At 39.8% G+C, this 27,753-nt stretch overlaps 2 protein-coding genes across 3 annotated transcripts in view; one reads left to right on the top strand and one right to left on the bottom strand.

The window, feature by feature from the left end:
- The window catches only part of faf1 (Fas (TNFRSF6) associated factor 1), a 63,342-nt gene extending 44,108 nt beyond the window's left edge, over positions 1 to 19,234 (bottom strand). Inside the window, exons 1-8 of one of the 2 annotated variants that reach the window (XM_040129410.1) lie at positions 19,124 to 19,234; positions 18,870 to 18,999; positions 15,922 to 15,990; positions 12,834 to 12,880; positions 9,897 to 10,162; positions 9,659 to 9,750; positions 8,846 to 8,937; positions 1,837 to 1,942 (exon numbers count right to left, since the gene is read on the bottom strand). In XM_040129410.1, the coding sequence (XP_039985344.1) occupies positions 1,837 to 1,942; positions 8,846 to 8,937; positions 9,659 to 9,750; positions 9,897 to 10,162; positions 12,834 to 12,880; positions 15,922 to 15,990; positions 18,870 to 18,929 (732 nt within the window). In that variant the 5' untranslated portion in view covers positions 18,930 to 18,999; positions 19,124 to 19,234. Of the gene's footprint in view, positions 1 to 1,836; positions 1,943 to 8,845; positions 8,938 to 9,658; positions 9,751 to 9,896; positions 10,163 to 12,833; positions 12,881 to 15,921; positions 15,991 to 18,869 lie in introns of both variants that reach the window. The other variant, XM_040129409.1, reaches the window with a different exon arrangement.
- Positions 19,235 to 22,097: 2,863 nt separating this feature from the next.
- cdkn2c (cyclin-dependent kinase inhibitor 2C (p18, inhibits CDK4)) lies at positions 22,098 to 27,639 on the top strand. Its single transcript, XM_040129381.1, has 3 exons — positions 22,098 to 22,233; positions 23,423 to 23,780; positions 27,253 to 27,639. Exons 1-3 carry the CDS (start codon positions 22,102 to 22,104, stop codon positions 27,255 to 27,257), a joined length of 495 nt encoding a protein of 164 aa, XP_039985315.1. The 5' UTR covers positions 22,098 to 22,101; the 3' UTR covers positions 27,258 to 27,639.
- Positions 27,640 to 27,753: the final 114 nt, after the last annotated feature.

The following is a 27,753-nucleotide window of genomic DNA, read 5'->3' as shown; positions in this document are numbered from 1 at the left end:
ATCATAAGTTATTCCAAAGAAACATCAATGAGGTCACCCACGACTTGACTGCCTGAAATAATTATACTTGCACCTGTAGCTCTCCACACCAGCTACTGAACCATCTGAATGACTCCCTGCATGGTGTGTACACATGGTTTAATGATATATTATTTTCCAACACATAACAGTAATAAAGAAGGAAAGAAGCCTGTTCCCTAGATAAAGAGTGAATATATAATGAGCATGGTCAACATGGGGCAAACAGAGTCCAGATCTATGCAGGTTAAAGTTCTGGGCCTCATTTTCACTGCAGGGGGCCTTGAGATGCCTAAAGACAAGCATGCGTAAGAGAAAGACGGCGACATAGAGGCCTGTTTAAGCCCACATTGTCCCTACTCTATCCCCTATGGCCTCTTACAGCACCCCCACCAAGCCAACAGTCCTTTGCCTCCTTTCTGTGTCCATGGTTCCCCCCTCCCACACCGCAGGGACCCCTCCCCAGTGTTTGTAATCCCAGCAGAAACACTTAAGGTTCACAGTGGGTGCTCATCAAAACCATCTGCCTGAGAAGAGAGTGAGAGAGAAAGAGAGAGATCATGGAGGGAGGAGAAAAAGGAAAGAGTGTGGGAGGAGAGGTAGAAAACCAGGGAGGCAAAGTGCCTCCTCCAGTTCAGATGTTGGTTGTACTAATCTGTTCAATTAGCACCATTACAAGCCCTGCTAGTAGCCGGATTATTATTAGTGTAAACTTCACCTACTCTGAGGAGCCAGGCCCGAGCCACAGTGGGTGTAATGAGCAAAAGTGCAGCAACACCTTTCACTGCTGCTTGAGAGTAAACAGACTAAAGGTAAAACATGAAGACCATAAAGGATAACCAAACTAAAAAACAGGAAACTAAATTCTGCACAGCCACCACAGGTATGGAAACAACTAAAGATTGATATTTCCGATCCCATATACAGTATTTGGTGCATATGATGACTACTTCATTTACATGTGAGGTAAAATCAAGAGTGGCTCTTCTCTGTCCTAGCTGATCAGTCTTTGGGGAGCTTGTTTCCTCTCACCTGTGACAGCAGGCTACCCACTGTGAATAATAAATGATGCCTCCTCAGGTCACCCTCCGCACAAGTGTGTGGGTGGGGGGCTGGTGGTAAAGCAGGGCAGTACAGACCACTAATAGCCATATGTGTGTGTAGGGGAGTGCTGATTTGAACTCATATGAGCCCAGACATACACACATGCTTACTCATTTACATAGGCAAGCAGGACCACAAATATATTTTCATGCTCTGTAGCCTTTAATCCATTTGCAGCTGTGATAGCAATAACTGATGGACAGAGAGGTGTACTGCCCGCACACTGGGTCCGGTATGAGTAACTATAAATATTTCATAGGCTGCCAAATCTACTGTTTAGTTTCAAATGAGGAAAATGAATGGACTCTCTCTCTTTCCATTTCTCTAGGATGCCTAGATCAAACAATGTTCAGTCATTTAAACCGCCTCCTAGACTGCTGGGACTGCCGAGAGAGAGGGAGAAAGATGCAGTGTAGGGGGAGAGGGGAGAAAAGGAGGGGGTTGTACCAGACCACAGCTGTGAGAGTAATTATGTGCTCAGAAATGTGATCATTTGTGATGAATAATGAATCAATGGCTGAGATAGACTAGCAATGTTTGGCAAATGGAATGAAAGCTGTGTTATGGGAAACCAGAATCAGGTACAATAATATTATGTATGTGAGTGTCTGTGGGTGAGTTACTGAGAGTTTTTGTGTGTGTCTGTGAATTTGAATTTACTTTCTGATGTCCTGTATGGTCTATATGGTTTCTATGTGCATGCTGGTGTCATACCTCCTGTATGGTTCTGGAGCCGGGGAAGTTGAGGCTGTAGTCCCTCTGGGCCTCGCGGTGGCTGATGACCAGCAGGAAGTTCTGGTTTAACGACTCTTGGAGAGCACTAGAAGAGGAGGGGAAAAATTTAAATAGAAAGAAACTGGGATGAGCACAGTAAAATTAATAAAAAACTAGAAAGTTATGCAGAAAAAGGACATGTTAAAGAGAGGAGGCAGAATAATGACACGACAGAAAGAAAAGAAGGGGGGCAAAGAAAAACAAAGATTATCACTAAGAGTGACTGAGTCAAGTAAAGGGCAAGCTGAAACTTGTAAACTAGTGGTACCCTGCTGGCCTACAGGGAGGTGGGTGCCTCCTCAGGGAGCAAGTCGCCCACTTCTCTGGTTGTGTCTTAACAAGCCTGGCCAGAGCTGCGCTCAGCACTGCAGGCTACCACAGCTATGACCACCTGCGCAGTAACAGCATGGAGTCCGTCAGTCTACCTTATTGCTAACAAACGAAGATTTAACTGTGACATAGCATGCAGTAGCACCAACTGACCACATTTGCAGGGTTTGATGGGGTTTGCTAAACTTTAACAACAACTCCACATTTACTTTGCCAATCAGATTTCTGGCTTTTAAAACCTGTTGTTTGTTTTTTTTGGGGAAACAGTGCCAAGTCCCCGTCGGTTTTCAGTTGTTCAAAGAGAGTGAACAATGCTGCAAGTGAGGGACCAGCACTTCAACTACTTTCATTTCAAGCCAAAGAAGCAAATAATAAAGAGCTATTATTTTGCATCATGACACAGTAACTCTTCAGCAGATGCTTCTGGATTACTGCTGTATTTAGCTACTTCACAGGCTGTCTGTCTGTCTTCTGTAGCTGACAAAATAATAATCAATGTATAGTCATTATAGTTATAATCAATTATAATTCATATCCGTTCATTTATAATGCAGGCTACTGTGAGCTGTGCCAGAGACCTGTTAATGAATTCATGACTGATGACTAGGTAACGCTCCGAAAGTATGCTTCTATCTCTATCTGCATCAGTTTAAACATGGGGAAAGATTCTTCAACTTTAGTTTAAATGGATAGTATTAAAACATGTAATCAAAATGATTGGAACGCTGACACTGTCACAGGCGTATTAATAAAACCAATAAAGCCGCGACATACCATAACATCTCACTTCCAACTGGGTGAATAGGTGGACCACTAAACAATTTAGAAATCGGTCTATTCAATCGTAAACTGTTAAAATGGTAATTATACTTATTTTTTAAACTCAAACACTGGTGGGTCAATAAAGACAGATGCAACCACTGGTCTGAGATAACAACTGTCTCACAGTGAATGCCATGTACTGATTTCATTGTAAGCAGAGACCTGGCAGCAGAGACACAACCTGTCCAAAAGGCCTACAAGAGAAGAGGTTCTGGACTGGCATTGTGGAGTTGCTCAGTAGCTTAAAGCAGTGACAGAGACGCTGTCTGTGAACGATGCAAACGTAGACACTTTGTGTGCTTCACGTGGAGAGGAGGAGGTGGGGGAATCAACTTTTGGAAGCTTCATTTACAATAAGCTGTGAGGTTAAGTAGCGTTTTGAGCAAACGCTGGGTCTGTGAGGCTGAATATCAATGGGAGGCTTAAGGGCCGAAGCACCCACTTAATCAGGGCTCAGAACCCAAGGAGACGAGGAAGAGTTGAGAGAAAGAGAGGGATGGGGGAATTAATATGTAGCGCACACATTAATTATGCAATCACACCCTTAATCTGTGCAGATCTGGACGAGCTTATGTTAACAGAAGCTCAAATTTACTGTAATGACAGCATATTTACATTGACTAAAACTGCGAAATCAATATGTAAATGTAATGTTTGTTGTAGCTAACTGGGGAAGATTGGAAATGTGTGGAGTGGGAAAGATGGATGCATATGTAATAGGGCTGAACAGAAGGACGAGAGATGTGTGTGCGTGTGTGAGAGCAAGAGAAAGAGGGAGAGAGAGGGGAGAAATGGAAGGGGTAGGGACACATAAATAAGGATCTAGCTAATATCATGATTATGTTTGGACACAGTCCCGAGCTACTGCTGGCAGGCAGCTAGACCCCTAAATAGACAGAGATAGAGGGTAAATTGAGTGGAAGTGTTACTTTGTCCTTCCAAGCAAAGAAGGAACATCTTATCAGTCATTTATGGCAGACCGACAAGCCATTTGGTGTGTGTGTGTGTGGGTCTTTTCAAGATTTACTTTGAAAAATTTAGATCGCTTATAGTACAAATATAAGGACTCAAAATATCAAATGTATTCAGAGGGGGAAAAGAACCACCATTCATAGTGAGTCATTTCCTCATTATTTCCCATCTGTCTGTAGAGGCCTGCTGGTTCATATATAAACAAAACACCCATGTTTCAAGTCTAATATCCCTTTGTCTGGACTGCTTTCATCACTGATGTTGTAAAAGCTGCTGTCTTCTGATAAAAGCAGGCCCCTCAAGTGGTACAGGGTTGAAATGTGGATGTCTCAGTGTTTGCTTCTGCCTTCAGAGGTCTCTTTCTCACTCAACACACACACAGTGACATCGAGGTCGGCCTGAACATCTCTGGAGGTACTTGACATGGCATAAGGGTGCCAGGAGGAAAATGTCATAACTTTATGGACAGAGAAAATTGAGCGTTTTGCAGGGGAGAAGAGCAGGCTAAACAGATTGGTTTCATTCTGAGGTAAGCCCATCGCCTAAGCTGTCAGTCCCCGCGGCACAGAGCAGACTCTAGACCTTATTAAAGTAGCACTGCCAGACAACGAGATGCACGCGCACACACACACAATGTGACATGTGCCTGTAAAACACAAATACCCATACACACACACACACACACACACACACACACTCTGTCACATAGATATTCTCCCCAACTTCTCACCCACTCATGCATACTCACTACCATAATGTGTGTTTCAACTGCTTAGAGACACACGTAAACACATTAAAACAAACTGACCCGGAGAGTACATGCTGACTGATCATCTTGCATCTAATATGTACAGAGGAGGTCATGAAGCAAACACACGCCTTACCTCCTCCACGTTTTGCATCCACAACAAAGCAGGAGGATGCGAAACCGTTCTGGCTCTGCTCGGTTTTGGTCAGCCATCTTGTCCCAAAGTTAATCAGCATGCTAACCGTTAGATACACCCCATCAGGGTTGCTTTAGCTAACTAGTTAGCTATCTCCCAGAAGCATCTGTGTATCTGCTATTGGACAGCTGACACACAGAGGGACAGGTGGGGGGACAGGAGGCCGCAATAAAAACATACAAGACCTAATGAATCATTTTTGAAATTTGAAATTTCTTCAAGAGTTCAAATTAAAATAACCTTTCATTGGCAAACATGTTTGCTGAGAGCTGAAGCGGAGAATAAACGAGGAAGGAAACAGGTTCCATTGAAATATTCATCAGGCCTTCATCATTTATGCAGGAGATTAGCTCCTCCTCAACACCCTCTTGTATTCACAGCCAGTCATCAAGAAAGCTACGGAGAAAAACCTTCCTCAGACCGGGCTTTAACACTGCAGTACTAACTGCAAATCACATTGCTAACTAAATAACTACCTGAGATGGATTGGTGCTCGAAGTAAAATCTCTCAAAGCCTCAAGATTTATTTCTAATCAAACAAGAAAACTAAGAGGAGTTTACTCAACGGGATCATAATGACGGTGCAGCACTATTTAATCAGTCAGTTTGGTTTAGGTGTGTGTACTGTAAGAGCCAAGCTCTACAAAGTAATTGCCAGGGATATTACCATTTAGGGGACATTTGCATTTTTACTCAGCAACAATTTGAAGCAAATAAACATTGTGAAATTAAATTTAGGTGGATAACTGTCTTTTTAGACTACAACTACAAACTAGCAAATATAGTCTAGGAGATAAAAATAGGTTTAATAACCTCATTCTAAATATATAATTTGAGGTTATCTGAGAATATTGGTTAAATTCTTGGACAAAAGCATTAGTTACCAAAACACAATTTTTACTGAGAAAATAAATACACATTTTTCTACCCTTTTAGATGTTATTCTTAGTTTCATAACACAGAATTACAGTCATGTCATGTTCCTACAATGCCATTTCACCCCTAAATACTGATCTTCACCACTATAACCTGTGCTCTGTTAAATATGTAGATTATGCACAATTAATCATAAACTGACATAAAGCAACATTATGTCTTTTTGAATTATAACATCATGCAAGCTGTCTATTGATGATACCACTACAAGTGACCAAAGTTGGGAATTTACAGATTCCAAAGAGTAAAACAAACCTGGTGTAAAGTAATTGTGTAATTTTAAAAGTGTATTTACTTTGTTTTGTTTTTTAAAATCAGCTGTACGCAACCCAAATAATGGAGCTTTCTGATGGTGAAGAGTAAACAGATAGAGACAAAGTGCGTAAAAGACTCTACTCTACCAATAGTGAGAATGGGAAATGTTAACATACTGTAAAAATGAAATATCTGTGGTTTGTAGGAGGATCAATCGGTTCATCAATAACTGTGCAGATGTAGGTAGTGGTACCAGATAAGATAATTCATTTCATCATAACACATTAGTACCCTGAATTGCTATGGCGGTGATAATGTGTGCTTCCCTACCTGCAAAATTTTGAGACCTTTACTGGCACTGAGCTCTGTCTACTGCAACAAATTTGAACACACTGAAAAGTAAATTGCACGTACCGTGGATATATGGTGTGACCACAGTTTATTTTTACTGCAGGCTAACAGCTTGTCTGGTCCCACTACAGGGGACTGCCCCCCCTCCCAAAAAAATCCCCAACAATCTGTTATCTGTCACCTATCCTCTCCAAGTATGACAGCAGGGTCACCATACACACACACACACACACACACACACACACACACACACACATTTATACACAAATGCATGTGCATACACACTGAAGCCCACCCACTCCATTCAGCCCCAACTGTCCTCCAGCAAAATAGGTGACACAGAATAATGAGCTCCTGACACCCAAAATGATATCGATAACACTTGGAGAAATGGCAACGGTGCTGCTAAAAAGACACAGCAGTTATTGGGGGAGTGAGAAGACAAGGAAAAGACGAGGAGAGGCAGAGAAGAGAGAGCGAGGGAGGGAAGAATGGAGAGATGAGGGCCATTAGCTGCCAATACAATATAACTACCACTTAGCCTAACTAGCAGACAAAGCGGCAGGCCGCCAGCTGACTTCTTTTACAAGTGTGCTGGTGACATGTGGACGCTAGCCTGGCTGCTAACATGAAGAAATGTGCTGAGAGCTACAGTGCAATTTTTATTTTGAATCCACTGTCAACAAACAAACTTAGGCCATTATATGTGACATTATAAACAACTTTCTCTAATCAAGGCTATGTATCTGAGAGAAGTACTATTGATCATTTTCAAAAGATCCATTATTATGATCCTGTCTGTATTTTTTTAATGATGTGCAATTTCATTAAACTTAAACTATTTATTGACATAGTAAAACTGGAACACAGAATTTTATACTGAAAAATTTCCCAGGGTGTCCTTACTTCACAACTATCCTAAACAGAGGTAGATTTTTTTTTTTTTTTAATTATTAAATTTTTTTTATTTAAGGTTTAGATTGACAGCTGTTTTTTAATAATCATGTTGCTGACAAGTAACTACTAATACATTAAAGAAGATCTTTGAGATTATTTTAAGAAAAGCCCCCCTGATGTTTAAATTTTAAAAGGTTGATGCTAATGGTAATGCTTTGTTTGAGAAGTAGGCCAGAGGCTCTAGTTAGCCTTTGGTTCTTATCTTTAATGCAGGTAAACTGGATTTGAAACAACATCTCACAAATGTGTCATGAAACATCACTTTCAGCAATATTTACTAATATTAAGAATACATAATTCAACTGTTTAAAAGCAGCGCTTGCGACTGTAAAAAAAAAATGCAATTCTCTGTTAATTTGATCTTTCTTTTCCCCCCATTCATAAATATTATTGTCGTCAGAGTGAGGCTGATTAGGGATGAGCAGCACAGGCTTCTAAAAATATGAGCCATTTCTTTAATAATTACAGGACTGGAACGGTACGTCCTCACAAGCTCTCCAACCGTATATATATTGCAAGAAACATGCGCAACAAAAAAAAACCCAAACATATTTGCACACAAATACAAAATCTCTTATGTGCAGAAGTATGGACCCTCACACATATTTATTTTTACTAGTCCAATGCCCTTAACTCAAAATTAAAAATAAAAAGGTTCCTGGTCACACTACAATAATCAGGTGAAATGAAGGGAGAAATACGACTTCTTTGGACAATGTTAACCTGACACTGATGAAAGGACAATCACACATTCAGCTGCTGCCTGTGATTGTATTACTGCTATGACTTGACATTGAGCTGCCTGACATTTCACAAGGAAAGGTTTCTATTATACTGAGATGAATAGAACAACCTCTGGATGGTGAACACTGGACTAATTAAGCTTTCTCAACAAATCTCTGTTGTCAAGGGGTATTATCACTAATGGGACAGACTGGTGGGTTTTTAAAAAAAAGGAGCACATAGTAGATATGAAGTCTAGATATCATATACACACTCTGAAGAATAAGATGCAAAAAAAAAACTTTCAGCAAGCAACAATGTCTGGCTTAAAGATACAAAGATGGGAGAGAAAATTATTATTTACACAACACACAGAGATTGCAGCAGTAGACACTCCTCTCACAATATCACAGTGGATGCGATAAAATGAATGTGCAGCTGCAGGTCGATTGTTTCTTAATATACCAATGAAATGGAATTTGCTGGCTTGATTCTGCAGGCAACTTCTCCATAACTGGATACAGACCGCCACCTGGTGTTCACTATTACATGCTACACATGCCAGTACAAGTAGTGTTTCTTAGGGTATGTATGTGCAACAGGATGAGGAAAGGATGAGGACTTATTATGAGAAAAATAGAGAGTGCTGGAATTGATACCTGTTTTTGCTGGTGCTGGCAGTAGAGGCGATGTCTGGGGTCAGGACATACAGGCTGTTGTTCTTGGGCAGGTGTAAACTTCTCAGCACCGTCTGATTTTACACACAGATGCACACACACATACATCTTCAAAATGGTTCAGTTCAACAAAAAGATTTATGGCTGTGGAGATAATGATTTGTTGAGGGCATACATTTGTGTTTACTACATCTAAATGAACACTTGTACAACTGTAAAAACGTTAGCATCTCCTGAGGGGAGCCTCTTATTCTGCATTACTTGGTTAGAACAGGAAATATTGTTTTCAGGAACATCAAATAGTTTTACTGATTGTGGGATAGGCAGCAGGCTGATGTGCAGGACAGCTTGGTAAACTGAGCAAACTAACTAGGGCCAGTGTTATGATAACATTGTGGCCACAAATGTTTAATATGAACACACTTGTGGTTTTATAGGATGTTTTCGATAACAGTGTGAAAACTAATTCATGTATGCTATGTTCTGATGCTACAAAGAATTTGATCTGTACCTGAAAAATGGAAACAAACAGTATAACATGGTAACTGTGCACAGGCAGGGCAGGAAAATAACACAAATTGTATGGTATAAACTAAAAATTGAAATTTAAAAATAATAACATTTATTTATATTAAGACACAAAACACTGTCAAATTGCATAAACAAAAGAAAAAAAATATAAAAGAGCGCTGGTTTAGCTCATATCACCTCTGCTGTTTTTCTTTTCTTAATGGTCCAATTGTCTTTTTTGATTGGCTTGTTTGTGACAAACATTTATGAGGTCTAATAACTCACACTATCAGATACATCTCCACTCTTCCATCCCTTCAGCTGCATTTTGGACAATGGAACCCCAAGCTCTGTCTCAAGGATTTGTTTGATTTCTCCTGTAAATTAGATTTATGCAGAGGAAAAATTATGCTTACAATTAGATTATAAAAATTATAATTATAACATTTATTCACAAAATGGAGGATATATAATGAGTATTATACATAGTATGTCTATTAGTGTGTACATGTATGGTGCTCACCGACTGTGCTGCCTTCTTCCAGTACCAGCTCTACAGAGCGCTGCCGGTACTCCACCCTGAAGTTGAGCATCCGGGGCTGACGCTCTACAATGTGTCGAGAGGAGGGGTTGATGGGGCAAAAAGCTGAAGCTGAGGACGATGGGGGAGAGGAGGATGAAGATGAAGAGGACGGGGGAGGAACTGCACCTCCTGCTGCTGCATCGGCTGCTTCTGATTGGTTAGGAGGTCCGAACATGCTGGCCTGGCTCGCCTCGCTGGAAAAGTTACTGTACAGAAGTGAAACGGTCATTGATGGCCTGAAGGATTGAGCACTCATTCTTCATTCAATATCTTAAAATTTCAAGGTTTTTCATTGAAGATCATAAAGGAAAGAAAGAAGTGGACAGTTAGAAGAAACATAAAAGATGCTCTCAGAAACAAGACAAATAAAAATGACAATAAAATTCTTTCCCTTATAACATCAGCTTCTTATCTCGTTGTTCCTTGCTCACTGTATGATCCATCTTTCACACAACACAGTAAATAATTTCTTTTTTCTTCTGACCATGAAGAAAGTGTGCCCTTTGTTCACTGAAGTCTAAGCAGCAACTGTCTTGCAAGAACTGGGTGCCAGACTCAGGCTTTGTAACAAAGGCTGTATTTTATTTGGCCCACCACATTAGAAAGGCCACTGTCCTGAGGCGTAGGTCGACTGTCAACAGCCACAAAACCTCCACATACAGATCGGTTCAAAAGGGTGGGAAATTAACCCAACCAAATGGTAGCACATTATAACTGTCTCCTCCACCAGCCACTTCAGTAACAAACAGAATTTAGCAACAAAACAATTATTTGAAGATCCAAATCTTTCCTAAAATTATAACTGGACAAGTAGAAGAGCTACTGAAACTAAAAAAATTAAGCCAATATCTAATAATTATATACTGAAGTCACGCAACACTAACTAATTCTGAGATAATGAAAAACATAAAATAGAGTGTGTTTCGAGGGTGGATGAGTCACACAGGCTTTAAGTTATCCGATTTAAACCCATGCATATGAGTCAATCGATGCAAAAAAGCACATTAAACCCTCTTTGTGAGATGAAAGCATCTGACAACCATTCGAATGCTTGAGACGTCACAGATGGCAAAATACTGAAAAAGGAAGTAAGGCATACCATGAGTTCATGTAAATATGTGGAATATTTAATTGACATGGCAGTATTTGCAGAGGGCTACTGAAATTTTATTGGGCAAAAAATAAAACTACCACGAAGGTGAACCAGATTGATATGCCAATGCAACAATGTCACAAATGTATTGTGAGGAGATAGGGAGAAAGGCATGATATTCAAATGAGACAGCTGAAGTAGCAGCAGATTTTACTCTAAAACAGCAAAAGGAGAAACATGAGAGATCTTGCCAAGAGGATTCTTGAGAAAAAAAAAACTAGTTTAAAGCGAAAGCTCTCACAAACAAGTAAAACGGGTCCTGAGTGCACTTTCACCTAAACTTGGCACAGTAGCACTGATGGCCGTTAAATTGTCCGTTGTTGCTGTTTGGGCCCAGTTCTAAGCTGCCCTACATCTAGATGGCACTGTTTTCCTGTGCAGTCCAGGAGGTGTCCTAAAACAGACAAAACTGTTGAGCTCTCTGCCCACGAACAAACTGTCTAGACCGGAGACTGAGTTCAACAGAGGATTCAGCTTTTTTCTTAAATTCTATCAGGTAATGTTTTGATGGCCTGAGGGATTTTGGTTACTGACTAACAAGGCAAGCTTCCTTTATTTTTTTATCCTTCTTACTAAAGAGGACACAAGGGAAGAGGGAAATGCATTTTAGACAAGAGCATTGGCGTAGCCTCCAACTGGCCCCATCTCAGGTCACGTCATCAGAGTCTGTTTACTGGGCAATGCCAGCCTACTCATACCAGTGCCAGCCACTTAGTAAATGTGCTGGCTGCTGGTCACACTGCCAGCCAGCCTCCATTCATAGCAATGTGTGCCCTTGAGAAAGACCAGCAATATTCTCATGGCCCAAGGGCTTGAACCACACTAATGCACATGCATGCATGCGCACACATGCACACAAGTGTGTACACAAAATAAAGCGGTTTAACAGAACGTCTCCAGTTTGAGTGGGTTCAGATCAGCTCACTGTATTCATGAGTGTCAACTAACCGTTGAAGGAAAGTGGAGGCCACAAAGCCTCTTAAAGAAACCTTTTCTATTCCGAAACTGTGTACGACTCTACACTTGGCAGAAACTTTCCTTGCAGTTGCAGTGTCTTTTGTGTTGTTCCTCTGTTAAACAGCAGCATAGAAACCATAGCAGCAGCAATAACCTCCAACTCAGTAGCATCTAAGGTAGTGTTATTTGCCGGTTATGTATTTATATAGACATATTTCTATTAAATAAAACTTACTTAAAGATTTAAAAAATTTTATTTAATCATGGAAGTAGTTGATAGAGAAAAAAATATTATAATCAGTTTTTTCCTATTCAAGTGGTATACAAACTGAACCCACTGTTAGGTACTTAGGTACAAGTTAGTTACAAGTTAATGGAAGCATTAAGACAGACACTGAACCTCCACGTTCACACTTGCGGTTCATCACTGAGGTCAAGAGTTCAACTAATACAATAAGGCTTTGGTTTCACATTGAAATTTGCTTTACACGCTAATTCAATTGGTAAATGATGCACACTAGTTTCACATATGTCAGGCAGATATTCCTCAGTGGTTTATATACCCACTTCTAAACCAACTATTCACATATCTCATTGGCATTTTCTCATACTTTCTTTACTCTGTCATTTGACAACAGAAATAACAAAAGTGCTTTGAAATGTCACAAATAATATGCGTGATCTCAGGCAGTATTCGTTCAGTGTTGTAAGGTCAACTGGCACATTTTATCTGATTTACAGTTAAGGTGGGGCAACATGGTTATTACCTTTGTAAGATCCCATTCTCCTGTGGTATCACTCCATTGATGGCTGCCTGTAATAAAAATTGGAAGTAAATTATACAACACATTATAATGCCATTTTCTTGTTTTAGTTGCTGCATTGCATCACTGACCATCTCTTTGCGACTGAAACTAGTTGACGCTGCTCTGTAAAGTTAAACCTATCCCATCTTTAACTGTTAAAGCCATGCTTCAAAGAGACCAGCAGATATCCTAGTATATCTTGTTAATAAATATATCTTGACAGTAACTAAGAGAATCACAATACATTTCCAGACTGCCAATAAATGTGGTCATGGAAAGCTTTTTGTGTATATAAAGGCACATCTCTGTGAAGCATGTGTTGATTGTGTGATACAACATTATAACTGACAAGTACTTGTTGCATAAGCTACATGCGAATCAGTTGTTCATCATGCCCTAAAAATAAGACAAGGACTACTTTAGGTTCTAAACTTGCTAAATACTTTGTCAAAAAGAATGAAGCTATATTTTCAAGTACATTTTCACCACAATCATAAAAAATACTTAAACAAATAACATCAAATGTTAAATTAATTGGTTAAGTTAACCAATTAGTTGGTTAAGTTAACCAATTAAGCTTTTGTTTGAATGGACAACTGATTCCCTCAAACACTCAGTATCCCTCACTGCAAAACAAGAAAGCTAAAGTTAGTTGTTATGTGCTGGTCTAATCATATCCCCTTTTATTTTTGTATTGAAGGAAGGAAATATGTAATGGCAAAAAATAAATCTGAAGGTCTTACATTAAGACTGAAAAACATACTAACAAAGTGTTCATACTCTGTACCCAATGAGAGACTGGATGAATACCTTCAACAAGATAATGCTACTTGTCATTCTGCAAGAATTGTTCAGAAAGGTTCAAGACACATTAAGGTGCAATGAAATGAATGAGATGGCCACCGCAATGATCTCAATCTCACTAAACACTTCAGGGCTGACCTCTAACGCAGCATCCAGTCATTATGTTTGGCCACTTACTGTTTGTCTCCCGCACAGTTCTTTCTATATTGGTGTAAACCTACTCAAGTGAAAGCTGAGACATGGCACTTTATTGAAGTATCCATTACTTTATTTCAAATTGAATGTGCTGAAGCTCAGAGCCTGAAGAACGAAATTGTGTAACTGTCCAAATACTTCCTGTCTTGACTGTATAGGAAACACTGATGTCTGCATGATCAGTTTACCAAGAAGCCACACATTCCTTGTTGGTATCGTGCCACAAATTGTGGTGATGGCGGTTATCAGGACGAAACATAGTCCATTGTAGTACTGAACAGGAGTCTGGTAACTGATCATTCCAAGTTTCGATTTAGTTGTGCCTGACCTTTTGCTTTTTTTTTTTTTTTCTAATGTTTGTTTTGAGTTAAGAAAAGTCCTTGAGTTCCTCAATTCCACTTAAATAATCCCGTGTGTATTCTATGTTATTAATCAGTGTTTTTCATAGTTTATATCCCATTTCTTCTACTGATTATCAGCGTACAAGGCTATATGTAAATTTAAAAAGGAGAGGACAGGACTTTTTCATGGATGACATTTTGACATGTCACAGTAGGAAAAGCGCTGGTCTAAACAATACAGTTGATGATGGCTGAATTCCATTTAGCTCCTTCAGTTTCAGGGTCCTGGTATGGTGCATGCTGCCTCGCTGTCACTCGGCTTACTAGGACACGTAAATAGAAAAGAGCCATTGTTGATGTTATCAGTAACACCTGTGCTTTTCCTACTATGACAAGTTCATGTCTACTGTGAAGAAGGCATGTGGCTTTTAAAAGCCACAATGTCATTGTGTTGTACAAGCAGGTTTGTGTATAGGCTACATAAGGTACTTAAAGTTAAATAAATTATTTTACCTTTCACAAAACTGTTGCTAAGATAACAATTTAGAGTAACAAAATTCTAACCTTTGAGTATCAAACCCCTAACTGTAGATTCAAAACATGCCTGTAAGAAGTTTATAGTTACCTCGTTTACAGAGAAAAGAGGGTGTAGTCATCTTGGATTATAAAAGATATGTGTTTACAGTAGCACATAAAGAGAAAGTAAAAAATAGGTAAAGTAAACAAAAATTTGCTGCTTTAAGTCTGTTGCTTTATTTGTAGAGGAAGTAGCTGTTAGAGTGCCATGCCAGGAGCTCTTTGGATGTTATGTTACTTTTATTTTGCATATTTTTACTTTGAGCCACCTTGCCTAAAGTGCCTAAAGTTTTTTTTGTTTTTTGTTTTTTAAATAAAACTTTAACATTCAGTGGAAAAGAGCAAAATGAGTAAATGTGATAATTAATGAATGTATCAATTGTTTTTAGACCATACCATCCCACTCCCCATACACACGCACACACGGACGCACGCACACACACGCACACACGCGCACCCACACACAAACACACACACACACACACACACACACACACACACACACACACACACACACACACACACACACACACACACACACACACACACACACACACACACACACACACACACACACGCAAATTTGTTTTGTCAATGTTTACAAAACCTAGCAGCTACTGCAGAAGAACTGCAAGTCATCAGATTTACAGGCGCAGTGCATCCAGGCCCCACTGTCTGTCCTGTCACTGCTTGGACTACTACTACTGCTGCTGCTGCTGCTGCTGCTGCTGCTGCTGCTGCTGCTTTGAACTCCTGCCAGCGTCAGTTTAAATATAGATTGACCCCCTCCAGTATACACTTCGCAGTAAAGGGCTCCTTGTTTTTCAGACTCATCAGGACTTAATACAAACCTGTCAGGATTCATTCTTTCTTACAGCGTCTCTGAAATCAACATTCACCCTACCACACCTCTCAGGACACACTCAATCTCAAAATCACCGCAGTAGAGACAGTCCTGTCGAAATGCTGCCTGCTTAACAAAACATCCTGGGTAAAATTAAGAAAAAATGTGGCCAATACTAAATTATACATTGTGTTATTGGATGCGAACTGCCCTCTTCAATTTGCACTCTGAATGGACTAAGCCTGTCTGTCAAAGAGCAAAGTCCAAAGCCTACAGATAATGAACTTACCACTAAATCCCAGTTATTAAGCTCTAACAGAGTGATTGCCTCTGCAATGTTGTCAATTCCAGTGCAAGCCTGAGAGAGAAAAAACAAAGAAAAAGGAATTACAGGAGAGAAATGCACCGTATGAGAATCTGCTGCCGTTTGTTATATGAAACATTGTGATTCGCCTCTACATAAAAACTACATTTCATGACAAAACAAAGGAAAAGGAATTAAATCAACAATAACATTTGAACTACTATGCTTCTACCCATAAAAACAATATTTTAATTGTTGCCACTCAAAATGACGACAGCCACTTATTGTTTTCTTGATCAAAAGAAGGCCACCAATTTCCCCAGATACAAGCAGGAGTAAGTAGCAGTTTTGAGCTGCTGGAAGTTGTATTATGTACAAAATGTTACCTTGAAATCTCAAAGCAATCTAAACAAAGTATGTTCTTTATAGTATAAAAGGATTAAAATACTACAAAGCGAGTCAAGATACACAATTCCAATTATAGCTTTGATGATATCTTAGATTCAGCTCTTTGTATTCTACTTGAATTGTAAACTAGGGCAAAGGATCAAAAGCCAAAGGCACCATGTCCTTCTTTAATGTAGCTGACACAGAATCAAAACACATGATCTCAGGTAGCAAAACACTCTTTCATAAAGTGACACATAACCAGCATGACAATAAATTGGAGCTTTGACATCAGCAGCGTTAAAAAGCTGTTATCCCTCATGCAGGTGCTAAAAGACCCAGAGCAAGATAAACCTTCAGAAAAATTGCTTAAATATTGCACAGAGCAGTTGAGCGCTGTCTTCTGCTATTTGGTTCCAACCTTGTGGAAACAGTATTTATTTGTACTTGTGCCAAAGATAAAAACACCCAAGTGGTTGCATGCATTTAGAGTAGTAACCTTGACTTCTTTAAGAATGAGAAGCTGGGCAAAGGTTCCAATAAGACAAAATGCAGTTTGGCTAAGGGACAGATTTAGGGGTTGATGATGCAACTGCTCTGCTAATATTATTCGTTAGATTATGGATAGTTTGTCAGGGAGAACGCAGGGTGTCTGAGTAAATGGTATTTTTAGACACTTGCTGCTTTCCCACTGGTTTTCCTGAACTTTAGAAGCCAGCAGAGATACAGGCATATCCTGAAGTATGCAGATGACACCGCTGAGCTAGGTTTATTTTAAGTGGAGGGTACAGGACTATTAACCTGTTAAGGATGACTTTATTTACTCTTGTGATGAATATTTAGTGACTCTAAACACCAGTAAAACCAAGAATATGATTACTTTATTTAGGAGCAGGTGCAATGTTACCCTTCTGTCCACCACAATCAAAGGTTAAAGTAATGACACCATGGACAATTTCAATGATAACTGAGAACTGTTGACAGGGTAAATCTGTAAAAAGGACAAAGAGACTCTATTTCATGCAAAGACTAAATGTTTAAATTGTAGATAATAAAGTTGTCATGTTTTACAAGTCTAAAGAATTGGTGCTCTTGCTCTGTTTAATCTCATTGTTTACAACCTCTTTCTTGTAAAACAGTAGTAAAATACTTGGCAAACATTGTCATATTCATTTCACCTTTAAGTAAAAAGTGATCAACAAAACCAGGAGCATTATGCCCTGTTGAAATCACCCCCTGAAGAAAGAATCTAATTTTTTACCTTTAAAGTGATGATGGTTTAAACTGCTTACAAAAAAGAAACAAGTGCATTTGCGCCTCTCTTTTCTAAACACACAGTGATAAATTCTTCTTCTGTTTAGTAGGTACGTGTATGTTTTTAAATACAATATACGTATTGTATATATTTTTCTTGGCCAGTAGTCTTAAGTCTCTATGTCTGTGGCTTGTTTGTTTTTGGTGTCTGCAGGCATATATGTTTTTAGATGTTTTATATATCTACATAGTGCATGTTTCTCTTGTTTATAAATGACTGCTATAAAGACACAAGATAAAACTTAAGGAAAAATTTACAAATTAGGTGGCTCACAAGTTTGAAGGGCATGTTATGCTACCTCAACCACTACTATGTTTTACAAGAAAGCACTGTTTGTCCATTTTAATTCACTTTCAGTTATGTGCACATCATTCGTATCATGCAGCACAACTCTGGTACAATATACAACCATTAGGAAATTACAAGTATTATCTTGATGTTTGAGCACTGTATGGGACCTACATATGTAGGACACAACTATAGAAATGTCGTGTTTCCTTTAGAAATTTGGCATACACATGATTCCAATGAGGTGTAAACAGACAGAAATTCTGGCTGAAAGTCTGAAACTGATCAAGTTTGAGCCTTATGAACTAATGTTACTGGTCTAAATAAACAACACATCTATTGTGGCCTGTCCTCATCTGAATGAATAACACATCCACGCTCTTCCTATCTTCCGAAGCAACTATGCAGGACGCTAAACTACTGCCAGTTTGAAGGGGAAGCATTCTTGGTAGCCTCTTTTTTCTCACTGTCAAAATACACTCTCCTCCGTGCAAATTGGGCTAAGAATGTGGTATTTTGGAGGGACACAGTTTCTGACGAGGATTAGACAACCTGACACAACAACTAGCGATGTGTAAACAAGTTGACAGTTAACGCGAGCGCAGTAGCTCTCCTTTTAGCCAACTAGATCACCGTTATGTATCAAGCAAGCAGACCTGAAACCAGCAAAAAACACGAATTATTCCACTGTGTAGACTGGCAGCTTTGGACTATCGTCGTCTAGTTAGCGTGCTTTCAGCTAACAAATGCCTTGAGCTGGAGACTCAGTTAGCAAGCTGTTAGTTTGTTAGCTCGGCTCAGCTCAGCTCAGCTCAGCTCAGCTGTTTACGACCGCGGTAGGGTCGTGTGAACTGTTGTTGACAGCAACCCAGGGTAATTCAACAACAGCAGACAGATTACTAACTACTGAACATAATATTTGGGACACAGAAAAGAGACACACCTGAAAGTCGGCCAGAATCATTTCTCTATCCATGTTGCTATCGCCGCTTTCGGAGGCCATGGCAATGACTGGCTAAAAGCAAATTCTTCTTCCACTGGCTCTCGTCGCTTTCTCGCCTCACAGAGGGACACTGAATATTAATAAAACACTTTGCTTAGATGTGGCGACGAGTGAGAAGTTGGCAAATTGGAAATAATAAACTTTGTCGGGATTTAACAGCGTCAGAGAGACAAAAATCAGTAAAGTAACGTTACACTATTCAGTTATCTCATATCATTATTGTCAGCTAGTCCATCGAGTTTTTACAGCAGCTGCGGTCGCTTTACGTCAGCCGTAAAGTGTCGCTTTACGTCAGTCGTAAAGCGTGAGATTATACTTACAGTTGACTTTTCCGTAGCGCAATAAACATGACCGTCTCTCTTCTTCGTGCCACGAAACTATGTCCTTCTCCCATAATAATATGCTTCGAAAGTACTTAACACGCCTGCCCAGTTTGAAGATTCAAGTTGTCTCGGCTTCTGTGCAGAAAAATGTAGACCACTGGCGTACAATATTTAATATTCTGTGAGCCAGAATACTACATACTTCCAGCACAAGGTCCTGGAATTTATATGAGTTCGCCCTAAAGGATTCCAGGGTTTATAACGTCGATGTGGGGGTCAGAGGAAAACATATAATCAAAACAGTTACCCATATGCATCCTTACACCTTCTGCTACCTTTCGGTTCATTAAAGTAAACTGTTCCAGTCTCCACACCACTTTCGAGAGCCTCTGACTCAGTGCTCCAGCAGGCCAGAAGAGAGAGGACAGTCTGGATGACTGATGCAAATGCATACAAACAGCCTATACCTTTTGTCGGGAAGGGGACAAAAAAACAAAACAAAAAAAACAAAAAGACCACTCTTCCCAGTTAGACAAGAGAGGGTCAAGCCTGTGCCTGTGATGATGGGCATCGCAGTAGCGGGAGAGAGATTAGGCAGGGTCAATGGACTAAGGCCTAGTAAGAGATAGATGCAGCACTGGAATGAGAGCTCACACAATACATTTGCAATGAACCAGTTTAAATCTCATTACGTTTTTTGGGGGCAGAATGATTTCATTTGGAGCATCCCTGTGTCTTTACGCACAGCCATTACGGACCATGTTGCTTTCCTCATCAACCCATTGACCCATTACACCTGGGAGCTCCAGGCATGCCCCGATTTGACCGTATTATTCTTTTTTTAGGCAGTTATATAGTATGTACCACTAATATATGGTCCGTTGAAGTGTGCGCGCTTGCTGTTCAAACCTTGTCAAAGTGCGCAAATCCTCGCGAGCGCTCTACCAGCATCTGTGCAAAACGTCGCGCGTTTTTTTTTTTTTTTTTTTTCAATTTTATTCACGAGTGTACAGTATATCAACATACACCTGACCTCAGCCCTGCATCAGACACCAAACCAAGATTTGAGGCTATATAAAGTCTTATCACTAGAGGGCGGCATGAGGACAGAAAACTGAAAGATGGTGTTTGTAGTGACACTATAAAAAAAAAAAAAAAAAAAAAAAGCCTCTCTTGCTCTTTCACTGGAAATTATGGACTGAAAATAAAGATGAAGTAGTACACAGTGATTATATCAATACGCTACAATGTGACTGCGTCCTCGGGAACAAGACCTCGGTATCGCAGGAATGACTGCAGGCACCTTTATCACCGTTGCGGTATTACAGCATCATGGTTTCTTTTCCAAAGCTCCGTTAAGGCAGCGTCCCGCCTATCTATCATTTCTCTATCCAATCACGCTATCTCGTCTTTTTTTGGTAAGTATTTCAAATATTATTTACATAGCTTAGCTGTTGGGGCAAATACGCTGTTTCTTACAGCTGTTTCCATTTTTCAAATGAACCGTCACCGCGATGTCAGTGAGGATATTTCAGTAGGAGCTTGCCCGTGTCTGGACATTTAGCCGACGCCAAAGTTTGAAAGAAATTCAGTCGGAAATGGCAGTGACGGCGCTTCATGGCGATTCGTCGCATTCGGTAGGAGTGTGTTTGAAAATGAAAGAAATTTCTTGCCCGTGCGACCCATGGGCATTACGGCATCCCTTTGTCAACCTCCCGCTGCCTCAAACTGCTGACATTATAACACGGTGGCCGAAAACAGACAAATTCTGGCATATTATTTTGAAAATGAGCGGGAATTGACAGTGAATGACATCACATCTTTTGATAACATGCGTCGATATAACCATCAATTCGATCATTTGTTTATTTGTGTGTTTTTGTTGATGGGGTTTTTTTGTGTTGCTTTTCAGCGTTCAACTCGGTAGGGAAAAAAGAATGGCACCTACTGACCTGCTGCATGGAGGAAGGCTCGTGTTATGGTTTTAATCTGATTTAGAGTAAGTTTTTTTGTTGATGTTGTTATCGTTGTTTTTTTTTTCTTTTTCTTTTTTTTGCTTGTTCGTTTATTTTCCAAATATCAATCCTACAAATTTAAGCTTAAGTTACTAAAGTTATTATAGCTGCAGGTAGGTTATATCCTATGAATTGAGAAATATCTAGGCCTATTGTAAATACGCATTGCTTCTCTGGGTCTCCCATAAATAGGGATCTGGGGAAAAGTACGTAAACACATAAGGCTTATCTACTTAGTGCATTCGATTAATTTCAACACCTGCCCCAGAATACCCGCTAAACACCTGATCACAAGACAGTCCGGGCAACGAGATAGAGCTGTAACACGTGGGAAAAAAATGTTTCTGTTTTTGTTTTCAATGTAATTATGACCTTAAATGCCACAATGTCACAAAGAAAGATTGTGCAAAATGCACGTCTGCATATTCTAGGATGAAAGTTAAAATTCAAGTCAAAGTAATCCATCATATATATATATATATATATATATGTATATATATATTTTTTTTCAGCCTGTTATCACTGAAGGGAAACTGAATTATTGAAATGATGTGTTACGACAACATTTGGAGCTAAATCAAACATTGTGCATATATCCTACTCCCCAAAAATCATTGCCATTGGGCTACTTTAATGCATTTTAAAAAAACATTTTGAATTATTTTTTACAGTAACAGAATAAGAACTGCATAAGTCAAGCCCATGTATGATGTAAGGGTGGGAGGGAGGTGCTTTGAGATATACTCAGACCAGCACCTACCATTTTGGATTATAGAAATTTTCCACACAGCCTGACAAAACCTTGGCTTCTATCTGTTTATATTTTTTACAAGAATGGCTGACAAGTCACTAACTGACAAGCTCTGCAATGCCTCTGCCAATGGAAACCTATGTGAAGTATTGTTTTTGCTGCAAAATGGAGCAGATGTCAATGGATTTAATACATACAAGAGAACTGCATTGCAGGTTGGTATAGTCTTCCTTCAGATTTGTTTGTGTCAAGTTGAATCTAGTAAAATGTTCGTTTTCATGAAATGTGTTCTTTGTAATTTAGCTGTACACTGTGATTTGACAAGCAGCCTGTTTGACTTCCTTATATTGTTAAGCTGTGGTGCAGGATATGAGGCCTTATCATATATCACAATAAGATGGCTTTGTACATTGCTATTTAAAAGTAAAAAGTCTAAATAGGTATAAATAATTTTCAGATGAAGAAATATGAGGACAGGAATGCAGAGAGAAGATTAGACTGTGTATGTGTAGCATATCTATTCTAAATACCTTAAGTCAAAATAGCTAAATAGCTTACCAAAATAGTTTTGAAATCTATATTTTGCTGTAATTAATAATTTCATGTCAGATTATCATAAATATATAGATTCATATGAATTGATCTGTTTCTTAATTGAACAATAAGATTTACCACAACCAGTTCCCCAATTTAATGTGGTTCCAGCATAGAGTTTGCACTTGATCCCTAGGAATGTATTAAGATATAATGATGAATGAGCCCATTTTATTATAGTTATAATAAAGGACATGCATGCTGAAAAGCAAAATTAAATTTGAGGGTTAATGGTGGAGAGTGAGAAAGGAGCAACAAAATGGTGGGGGTGATGAGGAAATGGTGGCTGAGGGACTCTTTTAGTTGCACAATATACCTGCCAGGATCTTTTTTTTTTTTTACAGGCTGCACTGTGGCCTTACACCGTTGCAAGTGGAAAAACCAACACTAATATTATTATTACTATTCCCTATAATGATAATAATAATAATAATTGGAAGAAGAATGGTATCTGAAGCGTATCACTGCAGTGGAGTCTTTTTAGTCTCCTCATCTTAATAATAAATCAGATTTATAAAGCACATGTCATATGCAGCTCTAATTTTGTTTAAATGTAAAAAAAACCCAAAAAAAACACATTATCCTCTGGTGTTTTTTTTAAATATACGTCGAACTGTTAATAGGCCGTTATTACTATAGCACCAGTCCACTAATGTTAACAGTCTAGTAGCCTAATGATGCACAGTAGCCTGAAAGGCTGAGCCTGATATGAGTTAGGCCGCACGCCTAGTCTATATGTTTTTGGGCGGTCGTTACACTCCAATTCTTCTTCCTCATCTGTTTATTTTTCCTCCATCTTTCGTTGTGCAGGTGGTGAAGCTGGGGAGTACCGCCGTGGCGGAGGCTCTTCTTGCGGCGGGGGCCAACCCCGACGTACGCGACCCGGTCCTCAGTCTCACCGTCACCCACGACGCCGCGCGCGAAGGATTCGTTGATACCGTGAGCGTGCTGATGCGCCACGGGGCGAACGTGAACCTGGCGGACGAGCGCGGCAACCTGCCGCTGCACCTGGCCGCCGGCGAGGGCCATCTGAGGGTGGTCCACCTGCTGATTGGACGCACGGCGAACCCCCGCACGTCCAACGGCCAGGGTTACACCGCCGGGCAGCTCGCGCGCCTTCGCAGGAGGATGGACACTGCCATTTACATCGACGAGTATTTGAGCTCACGTGAGTACATTCTATATTGTAAGATTTTTTTTTATTTTTTGTTCGAAATGTGTCTCAGTACAGTAATTCGCGCTTTGATGCAGGAAAACTACCAGGGCATCTTTAATCAGGCTAAACTGCTGCCGCACAGGCTACAGTAGCCTAGTCTCAATATGAAGTGGAGCCCTGTAGGCCAGACGTTGTTTCGCCAATAAAACGATACGAGAAAAGACTGTGAATGTTACTCCGCCACAGTCAAAACAAAATGTCGCAGGAAAAAAAAACAACTATGCATACAACTGGTCTGTATGACAGGGTTTATAAGCCAGTGTGATAAAGGCTTTACAGAGCTCATAGAGCAGCTGAAATATAGGCCTCTGCTGATATTGCACAATGGCTCTTATGAAGAGAACAAAGAGTCATAATTTGTTTGTTGCTATTCCAAAACAAAACGAACATAATCGACAAATCGATTTTTGGTTTTGTTTTGTTTTTTGTTTTTGTTTTTTTTTACTCAATATTCGTGGCCACAAACAATTGGATGGTTCAAGTAACGATGCATCTCGGTTGTCTTATCAGCAGTAACGGCTGCATGTGAGTTTAAATCAGCAGTCTAATGAAGGAAACACGTCGACATCGTGTATAACAAAGGACAGGGGCTTATAAATTTAAAGCAACAATAACCCTGTTGGCTCAGGGCCTCCATACTTGAGCGCGAGGAAGCAGCGGATGCAACGTCTGAGCATTGTCATAATTTCTAGGATATGACGAGTATATATATCTAGTATATATATATGTGTGTGTGTGTGTGTGTGTGTGTGTGTGTACAAAATGTTAGAAAATGTTATTCTATACTCTATAATAAATAAACCCAAACCGATTTTGTTTTGTTTTAAACTAAACTTAATAATGAGCTTTTTGACGCCTTTCACTATGTTGCCCACCGCCTCTAACAGTCAGACTTTGAACTCCGCTGCGCTGTAATATCATTACACGACAGCCCTATTTGTGTCAGCCGTGGTGTCCTAATGAAAACGTATCATTACACGAAATGAATCATTTAGCTGCCGCCCCCAAACTCATCTTTGTGAAACTGGGCGTTGGTAGTCTCAAAGTCAAAGTCTTCTTCAGACTTCATGGCATGCAGTCAAGTTTTCATATATATATATATTTTTTTCCCGCTTACCTAGAAGCAGAAGCCGCTGGGCAAGTTGTATATTACAAGTTTTAGCCTCGGTTCCACATCTGCCATTAGAAACTGAAAGTCCTTGTCACCCTGATACTACGTTTCAACTCACTCTGTATCTTTCTGTCTCTCTCTTTCTAACCATTGGAAAAAAAAACAAAAAACCCTCAAACACTGGTTAAAGGTTACAGGCACAGTTGGGGTGGCCACACGGTTATGAATAGAGTTACTACAAATTTTAAGGGAATGAATATGAGTCAATTCAATTCAACTTCCTCCTGGAAGTGGCTAAAAGTGAGTGTGTGAGTGTGTGTGTGTGTGTGTGTGTGTGAGTGTGAGTGGGAGCGAGAGATACTCTTGTACGTCCCGAACCAGTTATTATTCTGGATAAAGAGCTTCTTTTTCTGCCTGTATTCACAGTGTCAGCGTCTACAGCCTGTCCCGCAGCACGGGGCTGGGCCGTAGGCCTCTTATCCTTAGTAATGCAGCGACTGAAAGCCCTGTTCATGGGCGCACTCGTGTCCTCGGCCGTGTATTCAGCTCTATGCCCGGATGAAAAGCTCGTGTGTCACACCACCCGCTGAACCGCTCCGTGACCCGCCGGCCTCTCCGATAGCTGCCCCCCCCCCTCCACAGCTGTGACCACATGCTGTATGGAAGTAACGGGGAGATGGTGGCGAGGTGAAAAGGGGGCATCGTGATGATAAAACACGAACAAACATGGAAACACACACACACAAAAACAAGTACATTAGTATGCTCCTTTTGACAACTTGACATTTTTTAGTAGTTTGTCCTGCCATACAACTTTAGCTACAGCCTGATTATTTTTAAATCTAAATTAGTATTTGTAAAATAATTTGGATTCAATAAATCTCAATGAAAGAATATTTTTTTTCCTGCTGTGTTTAAGTCAAACAGTATTCGATAAAGTGTGTCCACTTAACCTTCTAATTAGCTAAATCCTTTCGTAAAGCAATTTCATCGATTAAGGCTTAAAAATTTCAGCCATATGGTCCAGCTCTATGTCTACATGATTCTTATAAATGCGGGCCTGTGTATATATATATATATATATATATATATATATACCCGTGTGCCTGTGTGACTTTTATTACTTGACCTCTTGGTCACCATTTCTCAACTATTCCGTCCGCAATTTGTTCCCCCTCTCAAACTCGGAGGAACTATTTAGAATTAAAGTCATATTTATTCTTAAGTGTGTTGTCCTCCGTCCACACTCACTCTGCGTGTGTGATTCATCCAGTGGAGCGTGTGCCCGTCGGCGTACCTCTCCGCCTGCCCTGACTCACGCCAGTGTCCGCGGAGCCTTGGTGCCAACGCGCTGCTGGAAACATAGAATGCGCTGCCGCATGGTAATAACGCACGACGAGGTTACACTGCGTCGCTGCCTATTGATACAGTGAGTGAAACTTGTCAGAGCGTTTGAACCGGCGTGTCACCGCGGAGCCTCCCGTAGGCCGCGGTTTCGTTTTCAATCATCCAATCTGTTTCTACGAAGTACTCGACATTTTTTTTTATTTTTTTGTATTTGGCGACTAACTTTGATCAGCCCACCGTTCTCCGCTACACCACCCTAGGAAACCGTCACAGCTTTGCCCAGGTGCCACCAAGAGACCTGCGGATGTCTTAAGGTTTCTTTGCAGACCAAAAGCCACCTTTAAATTAGTTTTAAAAGGTTCTTGTGTGCAGGCCTGTAAGTAAGGCTGGAGTGGAGGTGGGCAGGGTTGGTTTTTTTTTTTTTTTTTTTTTTTTTTTTTTTTATTAACACGAAAAAAAAAAAAAGAAAAAGAAAAGGGAGGAGTCAACCCATATATGGGCTTCAGTCCGGGCGTCTCAACCGTATAGAGTTGGGATTGGTTGGACAGTGTGAGGAGGAGGCTGATCTACAGCAGGACCTGAGGCAAGGAACGAGTTTCTATGCGAGGCCAGTCAAACCTGTAATACATTAAAAATGATAACAGATGACAAAAGACTTTATATTCTGTTTTTTCATAGCATAGTTGTGATTTTATGGGGCTTATTTTTGCCGCAGCTGATTTTCTTTCCCTTTAAAAAATTACAATCATGCCTCATGATAAACAAAATCATCAAGTTTATTTTTCTCTTTTACTTCTATGGATCTGTGTGCCATGGTAAAATACATACACCATTATAATCTCTATTTTGCATATTGAATGCCTATATTATTGAACTTATTTGTTTGCATTAATGCCACTTAGTGTTTACTTTTGCGTGAGGATAAATTGGTGACATAAACTCATTAATTTTATCTCTCTCACACAGACTAAAGGAGGAGGAGAATGAAGATGAGGACTTAAGTTTCATTGTTTTGGACCCTTGATTGGCTGAAACCTTCTCAAGCTTCTGCTATTCTGCTCATGCCTTTTTAATATGCAGATACTTTAACATTTTTATTTAGTATTTTCTAAAATGTCCCGTTTGTTATACCTCTGAATTGGCCAAATAATGAGACAATGTGTGCACTGTTTTCAGTATTCACACATTTATCTACATTTGCATGCTGTTTTGATAGAAAGGTGAGACCAAGCACACATATTATCAGTACAAAGTGCTAATTTGGAATAACAAAAAAAAGTATACAATACAATAATTGGTTAATAAATGGTTAATATACACTCTGGCCACTTAATTTGCTACACCTATACATTCTAGAGCAATCCAGTACAAAAACAATATGTACAGTCCTGGTTGAAATTATTGGCATCCCTGAATTTTAAGTACAGAATTTAAAATATCTTCAGAAATAAATGCAGATGGCCAAAT

The sequence above is a fragment of the Xiphias gladius genome, chromosome 6 (assembly GCF_016859285.1).
Source record: "Xiphias gladius isolate SHS-SW01 ecotype Sanya breed wild chromosome 6, ASM1685928v1, whole genome shotgun sequence".
Taxonomy (NCBI): domain Eukaryota; kingdom Metazoa; phylum Chordata; class Actinopteri; order Istiophoriformes; family Xiphiidae; genus Xiphias; species Xiphias gladius.
This window is presented reverse-complemented; position numbering and strand designations above follow the sequence as displayed.